The sequence below is a fragment of the Pelophylax lessonae genome, assembly GCF_965119305.1.
Source record: "Pelophylax lessonae genome assembly, chromosome: 2".
Classification (NCBI taxonomy): domain Eukaryota; kingdom Metazoa; phylum Chordata; class Amphibia; order Anura; family Ranidae; genus Pelophylax; species Pelophylax lessonae.
The window spans coordinates 208,544,092-208,566,434 of NC_138769.1; the positions used below are offsets into that span (position 1 = coordinate 208,544,092).

At 40.8% G+C, this 22,343-nt stretch overlaps 1 protein-coding gene across 4 annotated transcripts in view; it reads left to right on the forward strand.

Moving 5' to 3' along the window:
- The window catches only part of USP9X (ubiquitin specific peptidase 9 X-linked), a 593,271-nt gene extending 574,401 nt beyond the window's left edge, over positions 1-18,870 (forward strand). For 2 of the 4 annotated variants that reach the window (XM_082246987.1, XM_082246988.1), the window contains exons 44-46: positions 12,133-12,180; positions 13,001-13,096; positions 18,483-18,870. In XM_082246987.1, coding sequence (XP_082103113.1) covers positions 12,133-12,180; positions 13,001-13,096; positions 18,483-18,617 — 279 coding nt within the window. In that variant the 3' untranslated portion in view covers positions 18,618-18,870. Of the gene's footprint in view, positions 1-12,132; positions 12,181-13,000; positions 13,097-15,673; positions 15,720-18,482 lie in introns of those variants that run through there. The other 2 variants (XM_082246990.1, XM_082246989.1) reach the window with 2 other exon arrangements.
- Positions 18,871-22,343: the final 3,473 nt, after the last annotated feature.

Here is a 22,343-nt window from a genome sequence, read left to right on the forward strand (position 1 = left end):
AATTGTCAGATTTTCTCTTGGTGCTTCCTAAAGGCGCAAGGAAGGGTATCTAGTCCAAAAGTCTACCTTTTTTTTCTCTATGGACCCATCAGCTTAGGCTTATGGTCTAAAGGGGAAAAAATCCTATGTTTCCGGGGACTGCTCATTCTACCAAGAGTGTGGTTGTTTCCTGGGCTGTTCGACATCAGGCTTCGGCAGCTCTGGTTTGTATGTAAGATGCTACCTGGTTTTCAGTATATACTTTGTTTTAACAAGTAGATTTTAAAGCTGCAGATTAATGCTACACTTGTTCAACACGTTTGCTGCTGTTTTTAGAATCCTAACCTGTTTTTGGTTCAGTGGTTTGGGATCAGTTGGCTTGTTGCCATGTTGCTTTCCACTCCTACTTCAGTGCTTTGGGGCATCCTTATATTAATGCATAAGAGGATGAAATGTGTCCCGTGATATACAATAAAGAAAATAGGGTTTTTGCTTTGCTCCGAGTGAATCGCAGGACACAGGGATTTCGCCCCTCTTTCTTTGTTGTTCATAGTTTGTTACATAAACTAAAACCCTGTCAAATGGTGAGAGGTTACAACTGGGAGGGAAGTTTTTTTTGGCCAGTGTCCAATCACCTGAAGGAGGCAGCATAACCCGGTTGCAATGGATATGAAGATGTTCTGTGTTCCATGAGATACTCCAGGAAAAAGGGGTTACACGTAAACCAAAAATCCCATTATTCTCACATTTTGGGATTATTTGGCTGTGTGTTTTTGTCCCCCCCAATTTTCTTTACAGTGGTATGGCTTTATCATCTTCACTATTGAAAGGCCCCAGTATATTTTTAAGAAGCCTAATGCTTTAATAGTATTGGTGTTGCTTAGTTATCTCTTGGACTATTGGCTAATTCACAATTTGTCAACCTTTTTTTTTTTTTTTTTTTTTTCTGATGGGTTCTTACAGCTTGGGCACATAGAATTAGATGTACTTATTGTAATCTTGTTTGTATTAAGAAGGGATTCAAAATGTTTTTGCTGTAGTCTCAAAAGAACCATTTTTGGCATAGCAGAAATTTTTGCATGGCTGGTCTTGTACTGGACCTATATCGATTTGTTACATATCAGAACTTTGAAAAAGTAAATATATAGTGCTATATGATGTAATAAAAACTTTTGAAAATAAATTAATCAGAATAGTATGGTGCTCAGTGTTTTAGAATTAAAAATGATATGATAAAGAATTAAAATGAAACGTAGGTGGCAGAATAACCCAATGCTTTATTTTCTTTTTGCACTTTTGATCCTGTTGTATTTTGATGAAATCTGTTTGCCTAAGCACTGTTTTTTTTGTAGCTTTACTAAATCGACTAATTCTTTACTAATAACATTTGTGTGTACAAACTTACAACTGTGTAATAATGCTTAAAAGACAGCTTTTTAAAGAAATCTGTTTTCAGCCTGCATTCAACAATGGTCATTTAGATATTAGAAGAATTAGATATTTATTTTTTGTGTATAGGGTATTAAAGAAGACTTACAAAGATGAAGTACAACTAAAGACAAAACATTTTGTATAGTTTTGGGTACCGTGGAGAGGGATTTTGAACCCCTGGCAGTGGTTTTTGCTTGGGAATATATAAAGTGTGTTGTGCTGTCAAAAATTTATGATGATATTTCATCTATTTGAGAATCAATGAAGTGAATATATCAACTGTTAACATATATTAATGATCAGAAAAATTGAGTCCGGTGTATCAGCAAAGTCTCCAAATAGAAAGAAAAGTGCATCCAAATAGAACACAGAGTGACCAAAACTTATATAATTTAATTCTTCTTCACAATCATAGCTGTGCACCCAAATATGTGACACCAATTCAGCTTACCCCAAAATATAAGAGGTCTAACAATGCTTGCAAGCGAAAAATACTATTGATGAATGGATAAGGTCATCAGCCTCCAATCACACCTTCTGTTAAATGGATGTATTTCTCCACTCCCGCAGCCTGCCACTTAGATGGATGAGTGGGTGAATGTCTCCATTAACGCAGCCTGCTGCTTGGAACCACACTTCACAGCAGACTAAATTAAAGCAATCCCTTGCTCAGATATGGCCAAAATATCATGAAAGAGGAGGGGTAAGCACTAATAGTGTAACAGTAAAAACTAATTTATTAAAACCTAGACTGCTTTAGCAATGTCAATATCACACCCACTGGGGTGCTCCATGCTGCTGTTCTGACATGCTGTTTATGTGTACATGTGAGTAGATGTCTACTTTTAAATAAATGCGTTTTTACTGTTAAACTATGATCATTCGCCCTGCCTTTTTCATATGGTATTTTGGGCACATCTGAGCAAGGGATTGCGTTGATTTAGTCTGCTATGGAGTGCAATTCCAAGTGGCAGGCTTTGAGAGTGGATTCTGACTTTCATTTATCTGGGCGGCGCAGGATTAGAGGCTGGCATTATCCACTTGCCTACCGCCTAACTGGGAATGTATGTCATGATTTTGACGCTAAATACTGGGGTTATGGCAGCCGCTAGCTAGCTAGCTGCCATAACCCCGGTATTGATTTTTACCTTAGGCGGCAGGCTTTCAGATAAGTGATCCCAGCGAGTCCGCAAAATCAGTTTTATAGGGGGCAGGAGAGGTGCCCCCCTTCACCCCTTCCCGGTCGTTTCTGAGCTTACTGGAGCCGTCGATAAGCCCAGAACCGATCTGATGCGGCTGATGGCTAGGCAGGCAGCTAAGTTGAGGGCAAGATAGCCTCCACTTGACCCTATGCCCTTGGAGGATCGAAGCAACCTCTGGAATCACTTTTCGGGCTTAGACATGATTTTTTTTTTTTTTTTTGTCACTGTCCACTAAAAAAAAATTTCCCTTTGCTTTTAAGGGTAAATGAGAGATCTGGGCACTTTTTTACGTGCTTATTTTTATGTAAACATTCCTTGTACAGTAATAAGCATAAAAGTGATCACAAAATTAAGATACAGTATAAAATAGTAAAAAATATAAGAAAATTATAAAGTACCCCATCCCTCTGTTGTGCCCGCATATATGTAAAAGTGTTATACCACTTAAGGACCAGGCCTATTTCTGACACTTGTTGTTTACAAGTTAAAATCAGTATTTTTTGCTAGAAAATTACTTAGAACCCCAAAACATTATATATTTTTTTAGCCCAGACCCTAGCAAATGAAATAAAAATCGTTGCAATACTTTGTCACACCGTGTTTGCGCAGCGGTCTTACAAACGCAGATTTTTGGGGGAAAAAAATACACTTTTTTTTATTTTAAAAAATAAGCCAAACAGTAAAGTTAGCCCAATTTTTTTTCTATAATGTGAAGATAATGTTACGCCGAGTAAATAGACACCCAGCATATCATGCTTCAAAATTGAAACATTGGTACGTAAAAATCTCCGATGCTTTAAAAATTCCTAAAGGCTACCAGTTCAGAGTTACAGAGGAAGTCTAGTGCTAGAACTATTGCTTTTGCTCCAACGATCGCAGCGATACCTCATATGTGTGGTTTGAACACCATTTACATATGTTGGCGCGACTTGCATATGCGTTTGCTTCTGTGTGTCGCTTTAAATTTTTTTTTTCTTTTTTTCCTATTTATTTTACCATTTTATTTTTACACTGTCCCTTTTTAAAAAAAAAAAAAAAAAGTTTTTTTTTTATCAGTTTTATTCCTATTGCAAGGAATGTAAACATCCCTCTTAATAGAAGTAAGCAGGACAGCTCCTCTTTAATTTGAGATCTGGGGTGAGCAGGAAAAAGAATGAGCCCTTTAAGGCCGTTGGGAGGAAGCGATGTAGGACGTTGCTCTGATCCTCCAAGGCCATAGAGTCGAGTGGGGGCCATCTTGCTCTCACTCGGCTTCCTGCCTGAGACATGGACCGGAGCGTATTTCCCGCTACTGATGACTCCGGTAAGCCGGGAAGACTACCGGGAAGCTGCTGGAGGGGGGGGCATCTCTACCGCCACCCATAAAAGTGATCCCCCTGCGGCTGGGCCACTTTTATGTGAAAGAGGACTGGCCACCCTGTAAGAAAAAAACAGGGTTATAGCTGCGATCTGCTTCCTTAACACCGGTATTCAACTTCAAAGTACCAAAGTAAAACTGCCGCGGGTGGTTCCGGAAGTGATTAAACCACACGTGAGGTATTGCCACGATCGTTGGAGTGAGAGCAATTCTAGTGCAGGAACTCCTCTGTACAGGTTAACTGTAAAACATTTGTAACGCGTTTCCTATTTAAGTACTGTAGTTTGTCGCCATTCCACTAGCGTGCTTGATTTTAAAGCATGACATATTGGGCATCTATTTATTAGGCGTAACATAACCCAATTTTTTTCAATAATGTGAATGGTAAACTTCATTTTTTTAATTCAAGTGTATTTTTTCCCCAAAAATTGCGTTTTTGAAAGACCGCTGTGCAAATATAGTGTAACATAACATGCAACGACCGCCATTTTATTTTCTAGGGTCTCTGCTAAAAAATATATATGTTTGGGGGTTCTAAGAAATTTTCTAGCAAAAAAATAGATTTTTTTTTACTTGTAAACGAAAAAGATGTCAGTAAAAGGCCTGGTTTTTAAGCACGGGACAATCGCCTTCCACATATTTTACTGCGGCTGGTCAGCTCTATTCTACTTTAATTTCGTGCAACAGCCACTGGATGGCGCGCGTTGAATGGACAAAGGGGGTGCCAATCAGCGGGTCCAGCCACCCAATGTCCGCCGGCCACCCACGGTTGTTCCCCAGAGGAGTATTTGTCCGCTGCAATGTCGCAGTCCCGCTAAAAATTGCAGATCACTGCCATTACTAGTAAAAAAAAAAAAAAAATTCTATTAAAATTTCCCATCATTTGTAGACACTATAGCTTTTGCGCAAACCAATCAATATACGCTTATTGGGATTTTCTTTTTTACCATAAATACATAGAATACATATTGGCTAAAATTGATTAAGAAATTGTATTTTTTTTATTGAATTTGTTTTATAGCATGAAGTAAAAAATATTTATTTCTCTTTCATACACTGACGGACGCAGCTCCATGTCTTCTAGACCCTTGGCTTATGCTGGCCGGCAGTGTATCTGATGGCGGTGATTCTTCACCGCATGATTTGGTTGAAGCACTGGTCGGCCGACCAGGCTTCTAAAAAGGTGCTGACTGATTACCTTTTGTAGGTGATCGTTCGGTGCCTCTACGAAAGAGATCATAAGGGCTTAAGGAGGTAAGAGTACATTACTTCCGCAGGTTGCTAGGGGCAAGGAACCTAATCGTAAAAGTGGTCCTTTTTTCTCACGGGAGGCTCCAAAAGACCCTGGAATGGTACGTCCAAATTGGGCAATACCAGTTCCGCAGACTAGCCTTCTCCAGCCTGAAGGGACGCCCTCACCCGCATCTGGGGTGGGGGGAGGTCTTCACCTTTTTCCAGACCCGTGGACCTTGCTTATTCAGGACAAATGAATCCACGAGTCAGGTTACAAGGTCGCGTCTCCGTCCTTGCCTCCGGCAAGGTTCTCTCCTTCCAACTTGCGCCTGTCTCACGATCGGCTACCGGGCCTCTATGGGGGGGCAGTGCAGGACCTGTTAGCACAAGGAGTCATTGTGCCGGTTACTGAGTCGGAATGTTTTCAAGGTTTTTATTCAAATCTGTTTACAGTTCCCAGGAAGGAAGGCAAAGATCGCCTAATCTTGGACCTCAAGGCTCTGAACCACTTTGTACAGGTTCAGAAATTTCGGATGGAGTCCATCCGCACGGAAGGAGCTTTCCTTCATCAAGGGGATCTTTTGGCTTCTTTCGATCTCAAGGACGCTTACCTTCATATTCCAATATATGTCAGACATCAGCATTTTCTTTCTCTTGCCACGGGCGAGGAGCACTATCAATTTGTGGCATTACCTTTTGGTCTCGCCTCCGCACCTCGGGTGTTGACAAAGGTTTTGGCCCCAGTGCTGGCCTTGCTAAGCCAGAAGGGGATTGCAGTACTGGGTTACCTGGATGATCTGCTTCTTCTCTAGAAGCCGACTTGGACATTACTGTGCAGAATCTTCAGGAGTTTGGATGGACACTGAATTTTCAAAAACTGGCTTTGACTCCGTCCACCATGCTACTTGGGTCTGATGCTGAACTCGGCATCAGCCCAGGTGTTTCTTCCTCAGGCAAAACTTCTGAAGTTGTAGGATGCGATTTGGCTCCTGTTGTCCAACCGTCGATCGCCGCTCAGGACGTGCATGCAACTGCTGGGTCTGATGGTCTCCACTTTTGAGGCGGTTCAGTTTGCTCAGTTTCATAGCAGACCTCGGCAAAGAGAGATTCTTGCCAAATGGAACAAGGATCCGCAGTCACTCGACGTTCTGATCCTGGTAAGTCGGGGTACGAGGGGGTCTCTGATATGGTGGCTCAGCTCTCCGTTGCTTTGCCTGGGAAAGTCCTTTCTTCCCCTGTATTTGTCAGTAATTTCCACGGATGCCAGTCCGGGTGGGGAGGTGTCTTGGGAATATACTCGGCTCAAGGTGTTTGGACACGAGAGGAGTCCAGGCTGCTCATCAACATCCTGGAGATTTGGGCGATCAGACTTTGTCTCAATGAACAGATCATCTGCAAGGATGCCTGGTGAGCATACAATCAGACAATTCTATGGCAGGGGGCATATGTCAATCATCAATAGGGCACAAGGAGTGCTCTGGCGGCCCTGGAGGTAGCCGGCATTCTGAGGTGGACAGAACTATATGTTCTGGCCCTCTATGCTGTGCACATTTCTGGGGTAGAAGATTGGCAAGCAGATTATTTCAGTTGGCAGATGTTGGATCAGGGAGAATGGTCCCTTCATCCGGAGGTCTTTCATCAACTGTGTCTCCGGTGGGGGACTCCTGATGTGGACCTGTTGGCCTATCATCTCAACAGGTGCAGAAGTTCGTGTCAAAGTCTCGGAATCCTCTGGCCAACACCCTGGTAGCCCCTTGGGTTCAGTATCTTCTGATTTACACCTTTCCTCCAATACAACTTCTGTTGAGACATTACGCAAATACTACGCTATGCAGAATCGAGGTAGAAGGGATTCCAGTAAATCTGGTGCACCAGACTGGCCTTGATGTTATTGGTGCACAGGCCTGGTAAAGCTGGTAGCAGACGTTCCTTGGAAACTTCCTCTCAGGGAAGATCTTCTGTCTCAGGGTCCAATCTTACATCCTACTTTACAGTCGCCGGCTTTAACGGCTTGGCTATTGAAAGCCAGGTGTTGAAGGACAGAGAGCTGTCGGAGTCGATGATTCCTACGCTGTTGAAAGCTAGGAAATCTACTTCCAGGAAGGTTTATAATCGAGTTTGGAAGGCGTACATTACTTGGTGTGAGTCCTGGGGGAGTTGTCCCCATTCGTTTTCTGTGTCTCGCCTGTTGGAGTTTCTACAACTAGGTGTAGATCGACGTTTGGCTCTGGACACCATCAAGGGCCAGATTTCCGCTTTGGCCATATTTTTCCAAAGGCCGTTGGCGAAGTCCTTGGATCATGCTTTTATGCAGGAAGTTTGCCATCTGGCCCCTCTGGTGCGATCCCTGGTACCTCCCTAGGATCTAAATTTGGTACTGTCAGTTCTTCAAAAGCCTCCTTTTGAAAACATTTTCATTACCTTTGCTCACTCTGTCGCAGAAGGTAGCCTTTTTGGTTGCTATTACTTCTGCGCGTAGGGTGTCGGATTTGGCTGCGTTGTCCTGTCTGTCACCTTACCTGGTGGTTCACAGGGACAAAGTGGTGTTACGACCCTGTCAGGCGTTCCTTCCAAAGGTTGTCTCTGGGTTTCATTTGAATGGGAATATTGTGTTGCCGTCCTTATGTCCCAAACTGAAACATCCTAAAGAAATCGCTCTACATACCTTGGATGTAGTCAGGGCAATTCTGGTGTACCTGGCAGTGACTGATTCGGAAATCGGATTCTTTTTTCTTATGGATGGACCTCGTAAGGAGCAGGCCGTGTCTGCTGCGACCATTTCCAGATGGATCAGGCAGACAGTGGTGCAGGCCTATTTTAATAAGGGTCAGGTTCTTCCTTTGCCTGTCCAGGCACATTCTACCAGGGCGCTTAGTGCCTCCTGGGCCTTCCATCATCAGGCATCAGTGGTTCAGGTATGCACGTGGTCGTCTGTAAAAATATTTACAATGTTTTATAGGGTGGATGTACTTGCATCTTTGGATGCTGCTTTTGGCCGCAAAGTTTTGCAGACGGCTGTTGCAGAGGTTTCTGCCTCTTGAGTGGTATTTTTTTTCCCGGTGGGGTGCTCCAGTTGTTTCTGGTTGAGCTCTTGTTTTACCTGGTTGGCTATGTTTAGCCTTGTTGGGAATTATATGTATTGCTGTGTTTTTTCCCACCACTCATGTTGTTACTGCTTTGGGACATCCCAAGGGTCTAGAACACATGGAGCTGTGTCCATCAGTGAACGAAAGAGAAAACTGGATTTTTGTCTTTCCGTAAAATCCTTTTCTCTGAGGTCCACTGACAGACACAGCACCCGCCCCCCTGTTGGGTTGAGTTGTGTATTCTTCTGACACTGCTTGTTATAACCTGAAGTCCTATAGCAGGAAGTGATGGAACCACATATGTTAACCTACCAATAGACCATCTTCTATATTAATTGGAAAGAAAACATTAGCAGTGCTAATAAAGTCCTTATTATCACAAACAGAACAAATCGGTGAAGGAATGAACATTCAAAATTACAAAATCATTGGACTGTTATTAACTTAAGTCTGCTTGTGATAAGGACTTTATTAGCGCTGCTAATGTTTTCTTTACAATTAATATCTAAGATTGTCTATTGATAAGTTAACATATGTGGTTCCATCCTCTATCTTATTAATAGCAGCAGCTTAGCAAAAAGCGCATATCTGATAGAGGAATAGTTTGGGATTTCTCTATTTTTAGCGCTGGGTGAGGGATTGGTTGTGTTATCACATATTAATCACTCTAGTTTTTTAATGTTATACTTGCTCTGTGCAGTTGGTTTTGCACAGAGTGGCCCTGATCCTCCTCTTCTCGAGTCCCTCTTCTGTGCTCCTGGCCCCTTCCCCCTGTTGAGTGCACCCGAGCAAAGTCACAGCTCCCTGTGTCCGTTCAGACACTGAGACGGGACCCGGCCTCTCCTGACTGGTTGACTGACTTTGACAGCAGCGGGAGCCAATCGCGCTGCTGTCTTCTCTAATGAGGGGTGTCCTGGGCAGCTGAGACACCCCTGCAATATCGCTGGATAAAGGTGGGCTCAGGTAAGTATGAGGGGGGCTGCTGCACACAGTCGTTTTTTTTTAGAATGCATGAAGATAAAAAACCTGCCTTTACAACTCCTTTAAGTAGTTAATTTACTCATTCTCTAAGGCAGCTGGCTTTAGAAGTGGAGGCATGCATTCATCTATCTATCAAGTTTTCATCCATCTATCCAGTTAACAGGCGGTGTAATTGAAGGCTGCTGACCTTTCTCTCTATCCATCATGGTGATTTTTCCCTTGCAAATGCTATTAGACCTTATATTTTGGGTTCTAACATTTACAGATTTTGTGGATACACTGGACTGACTCTCTATGTATGAATTTTTTTTCGGTCAATCCAGGAAGAAGCTTCCGACGGATCCTCAAAAAAGTGGTGTTGGCCCCCAGCAATAACACGGAGCTTCGCTGGGTGTAGCATGGCATTAGGAGGCTTGCAATTTCTGCAGTCGCTGCTTGACCGTGAAGAATTTCACCCTGCACCTCAGCAGAAAAGTCCGGGTAATATGAGACCCGCACTCCGTTGTACTGAATGTCCCGACGTTCCCTCGCCAATCTCAGGATGGTCTCCTTGTCCCGGTAGTTAAGTAGGCGGGCCAGCATGGTTCTTGGCGGGCGGCCCGGTTGCAGGGGGCCCTCTCCACAGCATAGAGAGGAGAAAAGGCATCCCCACCAAAGGTTTCCTTAAGCCAAGAGTCCACAAATTCCGTGGGGTCCCTCCCCTCCACCTTTTCAGGCAGGCCCACAATTCGCACATTATTCCGCCGGAGGCAGTTTTCCATATCCTCAGCCCTCTGCTCCAGGGCCCTGGTCATACCAGCGGTGTGGTGGGACTCCCTGGTCAGGGGGGGGCAGCTGGTCTTCCAGGTCGCTAACCCGCCCCTCCACGGCAGTGGTGCGCTCCCTGACCTTCTGGATGTCCTGTCTAAGAAGGGACACAGCTTCCGTCAGACCTCCAAACTGTTTCTTGAGGTGGTCCACAGACGCATTACATCTGTTAATGGCCCGCAGTATGTCAGCAAGTGTGGGCTGTGCATCCCCCCTCCCCGTCTCCCCCCTCCACATCCTCCACAAGATCAGCTGCACAGTCCTCCTCCCTGGATCCGCTCCCGCCCGGGCTGACCGGTCCAGGGTCGCCCGAGCCAGCACTAGTGTCTGGATGCTTCCCCGCAGAGCCAGGGGACTTTTGTGCATAATAGCGCATATCGCGCTGCGGCTCTTTCGGCGGATTTTTAGGGGGCTTGGAGGACTTGCTAGATGAGGCAGGCTTCTCGGAGCCTCTCGTCCGCTGTGGCAGGCCGTGCGTGGCGCCATCTTAGGGCCCAGACATCACGGATTCTTCCAGAGTTTTGCGGCGGAGCATCGCCCGGAAACAAGGAGAGGAGAACACCGGAGTGTACCCAACGGTACAAGGAAGCGGTGGTGACCCGGTAAGTAGAAGTGGAGACCGGGGAAAGGATCAAAGCTCGGATGTCAGCGGGAGCTCAGTGAGATGCGTCCTCTCACATGCCGCTCCTGGCCACGCCCCCATGTATGAACTTTTTTGATCATTTATATATGTTCAAGGTTGATATATTTACTTCATGAATTCTCACATTGATAAATTGCTAATATCTATTTATGACCGCGCAACACTTTTTTAAAAAATCTATGTTGTGGTTTTTATTATCTTTTGTGTGGTTATTGGGAAGTAAAGGCCTTTTTTTGTTTTGTAATTTTTCACTTTAAAACTCTCATTTGAGCACCGTCTAGTGCAGGATTTTAATATAAATTGTTAATGCTGTCTGTGCGCCTGTTAGGGAGATTCACCCTCTTTTTTTTGTCCTGTTTACCGGTCTCTTCGAAAGTGAAAGTAAAGAAAATCCCAAATTTTGGGTTGTCCCCAGAAAAGTAACAGCGGGGAAATCTTCCAATGGGGACCCTAGTTCTGTTGACCCAGGGGTCCCCAAGGAATTGCCCTAATTGCAGGGATTTCCTCTCACTTCCTGTTTAGCTATGGATCAGGATGTGAAGGGAGATCTCTGAAATGGAACACAGATGGCGGAAAAAAAAAAAAATTCACATGGGGTTCTAACCCTTCCTTTATCCAAAATGGGGGGAAAAAAGTTTTGACTATAGTTCTACTTTATATTCTGGATGCTGTACCCAAAGAGGCCAAAAGAACAAGTCATTAGTGTTTCTTTAGCCAATCATTTCCCCGTTAAGGATTTACCATACCTTGTTCAACACTATTTCTGCTTGGGGACAGCCATATTAATGGAGATGCAGGGCTTTGTTTCAGTATGTCAGGCTCCCGAAGTCTTATCTTTGGTATTTTGTTGCATCTCTGAATAATGCCCTTATTTTGGGTCTGTGAGTTTTGATGGCCAATCTTGTCTTGTCAGGATTGCAGTGGTGCCATATGCTTTCTAATTTTTTTATTATTTTTTTATAATGGATTTAATTGTGCTCCATGGGATGTTTAAAGTTTGAGAATTTTTTTATTACCCAACCCTGAGCTATACTTCTCCACAACTGTCTTTGTCCTGTTTGGGGGGCTCCTTGGTCTTCACGTTGCTTGCTTACTTGGGAGTCCTTCAGAACAGGTGTATAGGATTTATACTGACATCATGTGGCAGCTCATGTGACATTTTGATTACACATGTGAAGCTTATGTAATCATCTTAAATATGGGACTTCTGAAGTTAATTGATTTGACCACATATTATATAAGGGTTTCATGGAGGGTGGGGGATACTTATGCGCACTCAAGATTTGTGTTTTTTGTCCTAATTTTTGTTTGTGTCACAATAAAATATATTTTGCACCTTCAAAGTTGTAGGCATGTGTACATCTCATGGTATAAAGCCCCCTAAAATCCATTTAAATTCCATTTTAATTCCAGGCAACACAACAGGAAAATCACCGAGGGGGGGGGGAATCATTTCCCAAGGTACTGTATATGCCCAAATCATCTAACATGTTCAGTTGCCTTTCCGCATGCACCTAAACACCAGTGCCCAACTAAGCATTCATATTTATTCTTGTGTAAAGAATTCTTATTTATCCTTGTTTAAAGAAAAGGGTAGCAAGATCGCTGTGAAAGAGACCCTGCCCGTGTTAATTATTTTGGGAAGATGGGGATAGTATCCTTCACAGTTTTCTAAACTCTAACATGGACATTAATCACATCCTCCCCATATTCCTTAGATGATTCCGCTGGTCAGTATTTGCCTGACTGAAAGAAGTGTTTTTTTTTTTTTTGTTTTTATCAGAACCAAGTAATGGGTAGGAAGATAGGCGTGCAGGAAGACCATGACAGTGCTAATTATCTTTGGGGGGGAGAGTAGCCTTCTATACTTAAATGTAGGCATTACCAATCCCTCATTTATTAGCCCAAAATTGCCATCCTAACTGCTAGATATAAGCTTATCACTTGATCCAGCAAAATAAATGTTGATCAGGTTACTATCAATCCATGTTACTGGGCAGCTTTATCTGTTTTCACCCTCAAGCATCACCCCTGGTATGAAGTCTGGGTATCATTGCAGACAGAGGAGGTGTTTTTTTAGTTTTTTTTATATTTACTGATCTTTAGAAAATGCTTTTAAATTGTCATCATATGATTAGAAATGGCTGGGGCAGAAATAGTGTGTGAGCTATAGAGGTTCTAATTCTTTAACAGATATGGAGATTTTCTTCTGGCAATCTTGAGATGCATCTGAATTACTAAACCTGCATGTGACAAAATTCGACTTTTGCTAACTTTATAGGAGCCAGATGACCAAGATGCCCCTGAGGAACATGAATCCTCCCCACCTGAAGATGCCCCATTGTATCCCCATTCACCTGGTTCTCAGTATCAACAGGTATAACATGTTTTTTTTTTTTTTTGTGTACACATTTTCTTGTAATTTCATTATTTTACTCCCTTAAATGCCAAGTTCACCTTCACGATAAAAAAAAAAAGCATTTAATTTTTACGGGGGTGGGGGGAATGTGCATTTATTATTTTTCCACTGGAGCCTGCAAAAGATGGCACCTGCCATCAGTGGATCGCTGGTGCAATATCAGGATCCTGCAGAAACTTCCTCCAGCTTTGTGCCCATACCTCTATATGGGCTTTCTGTTAGAAAGCTAGATGAAGTGTCTGAGTAAATTGATTACCACACTGCCACAGTGGCAGACAGGACTTGTAGTTTATTCATTCGCAGATCTTTGTGTGACAGCGGCTGCTCTGGAGGTGGAAAGCCGATGGTTAGGAACATGTTATACACTAAATACGGGTGTAACTTGTAACAAGTTTCTGAAGGTGAACTTAACCTTTAATGAACATGTTAAAAATTGGATCCACTGATGTTTTGCTATGGTTTTTAAATATTTATCAAAACTGTAGTGGTCATTCATATTAGTTCAAAAACCCCCTTATAGCCACCATCTTCTTTTGTTTCCTTTTATAATCTACCTTCAATTAACCAGTGTAGCATTTTACAATGCAGTGAACAAAACAAATTACATTTTTCAAATGTATCCTGTGATCATTTTGAAGAATAAGGTTGAGTGCATGGTGGTCTTTATTAAGGCAAAATTTATTTTGCTAGTATAACCTTCAATTGTATGGCATTGGTGTACATGATTAACATTTGCTCCTGAGTTTTCCATTAACGTTTACAGTGTGTGAAAGGTATTCTGTATTATGCTTTAGCTGCAGTCAATTGACTGTCCTTAACCTCTACTAAGGTGTTTAAAAAAAAAATTCAAGCTTTCATAGTAGTAAGAGCCTTAACCTGCTTCTCAAGCTTGCAAATGTATGTGATTGTGCTATGGTTTTGGCATACTGTTTAATCAACAATTCTAACACTGTGAAAAAACAATACCTCAGTGCTGCTCTGGAACATTATGTTGCATAAATTAGGGTTTTGGACCCAAATTACAGATAGTGTCTTAACTATGCAGTTGCTCATCCAAAGACTTTTATCACATTGGTTCCTACTTGATTTTCCTATAACCTTAGAAATAATGAATGTAGTGAATAGCTTGAATCTAGTTAGGATGCAACAAAGTTTGTAAAATCAAGTATTTCTTGGGCTTTGCTGTCTCATTACTTTGTCTTTAAAGGAGAAGTGCAGCCAAAGCTTCTTTGGCTGTACTTCTCCCGTGGATCACAGGACTGCAGTTCGTTCTGCACTCCTGTGACTCCTGAAGCCCGCTGTCACAGAGCCATTCAGGGCTGGGGAAAGATCGCGAGCATATGCTCGAGATCTGCCCACATGCCTGGACCTGCACCTGGCTCAGCCGCTCATCGAGGCACTGAGAGCCTGAGTCTGCTGCTCTGCCCCCTCCACAGCCCAGCACTTCAGTGAGAATTTCAGTCACCAGCTCTCTGCTCAGGGAGCTGTGAGAACCGAGTGATGGTGTTCGATCGCTTGGTTCTCCGTTTTCGAGCCGGCGGGGGACAGATGCAGCATCTGACCAATGCTGCATCCACGTAGGTAAATAGGATTAAAAAAAAAAAATATTCCCATACTTCTTTTTAATGTTCCCCAAAATGGTTTTAATTCTTTCATAAGCACTTTCAGCAAAGTCCGGTCCCTGCAATAGGCTGTCTTTTATGAGGTGGTGAGTTAACAATTATGTCTACATTTAATGTGTGATCAGAATCGCTCTAATCGGTTTTGAAAATTCTAATGAAAGAAAGAGAAGAAGAGTGGAGCTTTCAAATCCCCAGACTGTTGCATGGACAGAGACAGCTTATCGCCCATGGATGTAAGCGAGGCAAGGAGTGGGAAAGGGTGTAGGGTGTTCACCTTTCATTTTTTTCTGAAATAACACTTTAAAGCTGATTTTCAGGTTTACTGTCTCCAACAGTTCTTTTTGGGCCAAGGCCCAAACAAACTATATTCTACGCTGACCAGTGTGCTCACTGGGCGTGCTATGTAAATTGTATGCAGCCTCAGCTACAAACAGTATACAGCGGTGAGACAAGAACATCTCGTCCAACTATGGAAACTAATTTCAGTCAGGTTGAGAGGCACTAAGTCAATCTTAAGCAGCTGTGTATTCTTTGAATGAATACAAAGCTTCATCTGACTGAATCAGAGATTGTGACATCTTACAGCCACCTGCTTGCCCAAACAAAATAGTTAGGGACAGTAAACCTGGAGATCAGCTTTAAAGGGTAGCTATGGTCTTCTCTAATGAGGATTGCTCCAGTTCTTTCTTGGGACAATCTGGCAACCTGCATCTTTTTTATATGCTTCCCCTTTTTTCACCCCAAACACAATATAGGTAGAAACAGCCTGGCTTTTAATATATAGTAGTTGCAATTCTAATAAGGCACAGAGAACGAACTATACTAGGTATACGAAACAATACATTTGCCAAAGAGTTAGCACTTTCTCTGATTCAAACCCCCTCCCAATGCGCTTTCTCTTCCCCTGAAGCAGAAGCTCTGAGCTCCGCATTTGAGTTCTCCCTCCTGTGATGGTGAAGGTGAGCAGTAACATAAAGCCTCTTTTAGCAACGGCCCCAGCAACATTTGCCAGGTAGGCTTCTTGAGCTACATAAATTGCCTACACCTATAGCAAAGGCTTTATATCAACTTTGGTGCACAGTTTGTTTTTTTGGGTTTTTTTTTTTTTTTTATCTACTAACACCCTTTATCTGCCTAGGCAGTTTTTGGTAAAGGTGAACTAACCGTTTAAAGAAAAATCACAACAAGAGGGTCCACATTGAATGGCCCTGGCATTTGTAAAGTCCTAAAATTTACAGTTTGTGCAAATAACTCAAAAGAACGTACTTGAAAAGAACCAATTATGGTTGGGTTTATGTAAATCTCTGAATATTTAGTCCTTCATTCTCAGAAATGTGTAGGCTTACTTTTTTTCATTTTTTTATTTTTATTTTTTTATTCACTTTTTCTCAGTTCTTAAAATATTCTTGCAAAAGCCCAATTGTGACTGGTTCTAGGTAAGCTTGATAGTCTTCATTTAAATATAGCTGTATATGGTTCTTCAGATATCTTTGAGAACTATTCTGTTGCTTGGCCTTCATTCATATGTTTACTTTATTTGTCAAGCAAACTTGTATTTATTTTTTAGACTATACAGTCCACAAATTAATGGCCAGTTCTACTAAGCAACATTAAAACAAGTTAATACACTAGCTGTTCTTAGAAACTACCCTTACCACCGTGTGCATACAGATTTTCCTTATTCATACAACCCAGATGTATTTATCCACTAAAGTGATATTCCAGGTAAAAATTCAAATCTGCTCTTGGTTAGTATCTACAGGTGCATCTCAAAAATTCTGAATATCATCAAAAAGTTAATTTATCTCACTAAATTATTTAAAAAAGTGAAACTCATGTATCATACAGATTCATTACACACAAAGTGAAATATTTCAAGCATTTCTTTATCTTGATTTGATGATTATGGCTTACAGCTAGTGAAAACCCAAAATACAGTATCTCAAAAAATTTGAATAGTGTGAAAAAGTTAAATATTGTAAATTCATGGTGTCACACTCTAATCATCTATCTCAAAACACCTGTAAAGGTTTCCTGAGCTTTTAAATGGTCTCTCAGTCTGGTTCAGTAGGTTACACAATCCATGGGGAAAGACTGCTGACTTGACAGTTGTCCAAAAGACAGTCATTGACACCCTCCTCATGGAGCGTAAGTCACAAAAAGGTCATTGCTAAAGAAGCTGGCTGTTCACAGAGTGCTGTATCCAAGCATATTAATGGAAGGTTGAGTGGAAGGAAAAAGTGTGGTAGAAAAAGGTGCACAGGCAACAGAAATAACCGCAGCCTTGAGAGGATTATGAAGCAAAGGCCATTCAGGAATTTGGGGGAGATTGACCAGAAGTTGACTACGGCTGGTGTCAGTGCTTCAAGAGCCACCACACACAGATGTATCCAGGACATGGGCTTCAACTGTCACTTTCCTTGCATCAAGCCACACCATCATGTGGAAATCAAGGTCCCAGAGTCTGGAGGAAGAGTGGAGAGGCACAGAATCCAAGTTGCATGAGGTCTAGTGTGATGTTTCCACAGTCACTGATGATTTGGGGAGCCATGTCATCTGCTAGTGTTGGTCCACTGTGTTTTGAGTGAGTCCAAAGTCAGCAAAGCCTTCTACAGGATAATTCTAGAGCAAGTCATGCTTCCCTCTGCTGACCAGCTTTATAGAGATGCTGATTTCATTTTCCTGCAGTACTTGGCAACTGCCCACACTGCTAAAATGTACCAATACCTGGTTTAATGATCATGGTATCACTGTGCTTGATTGGCCAGCAACCTCACCTGACCTAAACTCCATAGGGAATCTGTGGTGTATTGCCAAGAGGAAGATGAGACACCAGACCCAACAATGCAGACGAGCGGAGGGCCACTATCAAAGCAACCTGGGCTTCCATAACACCTCAGCAGTACCACAGGCTGCCCGCCGCTGTCACGTTGCATTGATGCAGTAATTAATGCAAAAGGAGCCCAGACCAAGTATTGAGTGTATACTGTTCTGTGAATGGGCATACTTTTCAGTAAGCCAACATTTCTGTATTTTTTTTTTTCTTTTTTATATTGGTCTTCTGTAATAATCTGGTTTTCTGAGATGCTGAATTTTGGGTTTTCACTAGATGTAAGCCATAATCATCAAAATGAAAAGAAAAATGCTTGAAATGTATCACTGTGTGTAATCATTTTAAAAGGAGTTTCACTTTTTGAATTGAATTACTGAAATTAACTTTTTGATATTCTATTTTGAGATGCACCTGTATAATTAAACTTTTACAGTATGCAGCATTGTAATGCTGATTAGAATGGATAGTCTAATCTAGACAATTGGCAATCTCCCTAAGCTTTACAGACAGTAGTGTGCCAGTACAGCCAAATGTGGCTGCTTAGAGACACCACCTGGAACCAGCCCCGCCCCCAACTCTGCTCAGCCTGTCCTCATCCCGCACAGCACCATCTGTGAGATCATACTCATTCATGATTGCTTCAACAGCCATGTGCTTCAGCTCCTCCTATACTCCTAGCCAAGAACTGTAAGCGTGCCTCTAAAAAAAATATCTTTTACACATTTTATGTAAATAGGTGTAAAGTAATTGAAAGCAAGCCTTTCCTTCCACTTTAAATCTTGGAAAACATGCAAATAACTATACGTGGTCTACTTTTTTTTTTTTTTTTTTTTTTTTTTTTTTTTTTTACTAATGATATGGTATAAAATATTTTTGTTATGCTTTACAGAATAACCATTTGCATGGACAACCATATACCGGCCCAGCAGCACACCACATGAACAATCCTCAGCGGGCAGGCCAGCGAGCACAAGAAGAATTTGAAGGCAGTGAAGATGTTCCCCTAATTCAAACTAAAGATTAGTGAAACTCAATATTATTTTACTTAACTCCTCCGAGACTGTGCACCCAGGCCTTACAGTCCAACCTTCCTTTGTGTCTGGCTAATATTTAAAACTAGAAAACGAAAAAAAAAAACTATTCCTAATCAAGTTGGAGTGGAGAGTCTATTCACTGTCTTATCTGCAGAAACTTGCTGTCAATATATAACCCGCCTGCAGTGGAAAGTGTATAGTGTTTTGTAATAAACGGCCTGATGCTACTGTGTAAATGGCAAAGGTGTACATAGTATATTAATGTTTGACTGTTAATTCTTAAGCAAGACCTTTTTTTTTTTTTTTTCTTTTTATTATTTGGGGCTTGATGAAGTTCACGTATTTACAAAAAAATTAAAAAAACAAACAAAATTTCCAGAAAAAAAACAACCGTTAGTTTCCTGAACTATACCTTCTGCTCTACGATTTTTTTTTTTGCCATATGACCGTTGAATCTTTACAGCTGTTGCCAAGCCAACCGCAAAAATAGTTGAACTATCCACAACCACAATTTTCTCTGAACAACTTTGACAGCTGGTTACCCTTTTCATTTTCTGGTCAATGTGGACAAGTGATAATGTATCATTTGTTTTTAAATTTCCTTTTATTGCCTTCTCATATTCATACTAGATTTACTATTGTTCTGCTGTAACATATAGCATGGCTTCACGCCAGGAGAGTGTAGCCAGACATAGGGGTTGTGGGAAGGTTAAAGAGGACAATATGCCATGATCTAAAAACAGTTGCACTGTTGAGGTTTTTCTTTATTTTTTATTTTTTTTTTTGGTTTTTGTTTTTTTATATAGACCTTCAGTTTAAAATGGGGGACAAACTTGGGCAGTGGGATTTAGAATTGAGTTGCACATGTGCCCATTTGTAATATTTGAAAATTGCCTGTATGATAAATGATGCTTGGGTTTCAATAATTAACACAAGATGGAGGAAAACGACAAACAAATATGCAACAATTGCTATGCCAGGATCTTGGAAACATAATAGATGGTATTTTGTGTGCTTGTTTTGTTCCTTTTTGGTAAGCTTATTCTAGGCATTTGGTCTGATCCTTCTCTTCTACTGCATCTCAATAACGTGAAGGCCTGTGACAGTTTTATTACACCTGTGAGTACCACTGCCTGGGTAAAAACTGGTGGTATTTGCTCAGTGTACAACAGATCTACTTGAAATTAGATTTGTCTTGTAGTCCTTAATCAACTGTGTACAAACAAAAAAAAAAAGGAAAAAAAAAAAAGAAAATATTTAACATTTAATAAGCAGGGACTGAACATTAAGAACTACTGGTTAGTTGCAGACAGTTTGGAGGTCGCATGATTCCTGGCAAAAGATGTTTTATCAATTTCAAGGAAAGCATTAGTAAATACTGTATTTAAATGAAAAAAATAATTGGTAACTTGAATGTGTGTATTTTTGGACATGTCTAAAAACCAAATACTCCCTGCAGAAACAGATACAGCCCATTCTATAATATTTAAATATTTTGCTGTTTTATTTTATAGAAATTATTTTGCTGAATTCACAAATAGAATTTGATTTAAGAAGAACTGAATTGTCCTGTTGTTTTTCTTATTGCATGAATACCTGTATGATAGTTGAAGGCCAATTTATTATGTTTGTTATTTATTTATATATCTATATATATATATATATATATATATTTTTTCAGACTTCTGACCCCCACACCATAACTGGCACTAAATGAATCTGCCTAAATTTAAACACCTATGTATAACTTAGTATAGCGTATGTGCCTACATAAATCTGGATTCTACTTGTAGCAATAATATATACACAGTTTGGGTGATATTTTCAAAAGAAAAAGTTCTCTTCATTTTTTATGGTGTATATTTTACAGTTTTACAAATATGTGCAAATAGATTTTGTCCCACTTTGCTTAAACTATTGAACATGTGTATATACATAGCTACATGTGACAGAATTCAGATTTTAACTGACAAGCAATTCTTTTATATTGCCCTCTTTCCCTAATGTTAATCTCCCTCCACTTGTTTGGGCACCTGCAGGAACAATGGTGCTCTGACTATTGTAAATGGCGACTTATTGCACACTAGCGAATCTCCTAGCATTTTAAAAAATGTATAAATTGAAAACAACACTTTATTTGTTGCTTTAGGATATTGTAGTTAAACTTATACCAGTTTTCATTAATGGAACCAAATGTTTGCATGACCACAGGAAGCTGGTGTATGTAAACTAAAGGAAAGAAGTAGTAATGGCTCGCAGTGATCACTTGGCTAAGATTTCTGATAAAATTTGAAGTGAAATCAGATTGCCTAGGGCAGTGATGGCGAACCTTGGCACCCCAGATGTTTTGGAACTACATTTCCCATGATGCTCATGCACTCTGCAGCGTAGTTGAGAATCATGGGAAATGTAGTTACAAAACATCTGGAGTGCCAAGGTTCGCCATCACTGGCCTAGGGCAACATGGGCCCTTTTCTTTCTTCAAGTTTTGATAAATTGGGCCCTAAGACTTGATTTTGTCTTTGCCGCAGTCAGCATGGCTTGAACAAAAAATGTTTCTGCCTTGAATTTATTTGGTGCTGGTATATTTCATGTGTCCTAAACCTCCAATCGCACACGCTAGTAAAAGAAATTATATAATGTTAATTATTCCTATAGTCTAGCTTAATATATGTATTTTTTTTTTGTATTTATTTGTATAGACATACTTTAGTATCAATGCTTTCTATCTGTGTTACAATGGCACTGTATATCACCTTTTCACTGCTGCTACGAGATACACAATACATAAGATCTCCGGTTTCTAAAAGCTTTACATTTACATTAGATTTGCCTATCTGAATGCTAGTAATGCATTTAGAAAATAGACAGCAACAAAATGATATGCAACAGAAGAGGAAAACTATTCTGTCCACATTGAAGAAGACAGCTGGTCCAGAAACATTCAGCAGTCTATCACAAGAACTGTCATGTTGATAAAATAAAATAAAATGTAATTTGAATTTGTTATAAGTTGAGCAGTGCTTTGTAATTTTAAGAACTGGTTTATTCATTCAACTTAGTGAAATGTATTAATGGTGTGGGTAGAAAGTAGATTGCCTAATGTGAGGGAATAACAACTTAATGATTGTGCACAGTGGATCTATTATGAAAAGCATAATCTACATTATTCCTGTTAATGGGTGTGTGGTCAAAACATGTATCCAAGACTTATGATTTTGACTTTACAGATAGTCATAGTCCTACAGAAATGGTCAGGAACTATCCAATGCTATCTCTGAAAAAAAAAAAAATTTCAATAAAACTACAATCTGTATCTAGTTCTGCTCCCCGTCCTCATATTAGGTTTGCCAGACGAAGAGATGCATTCTTCATATTTTTGATCAGAAACCCAAGAGATATGTAGCTTGTCACATAATGACACCAGCAAAATGTGTGTTGTTGCATATTTTTTGGCTTTATTTACAGATAAAAATGTAATCTACTAAAATGATGGTACCAGAGGAAAGGCCCATCAGTTAAGCAAAATTAATAATTGTCTTACATTTGCTTCTCCAAAACCTGAAAGTCATGAAGGGTGAGGATACAAAAACAAGTGTTGCTGCTGTTTACTTTCTAGAAGATGTTAAGCTTCATTTGGAAGGGGAGAAGGGAAGGTATTTGGCGCTGCCTTAAATGTGTGTGAATTAACTAATATGGGTTGCAAGTGACAATAA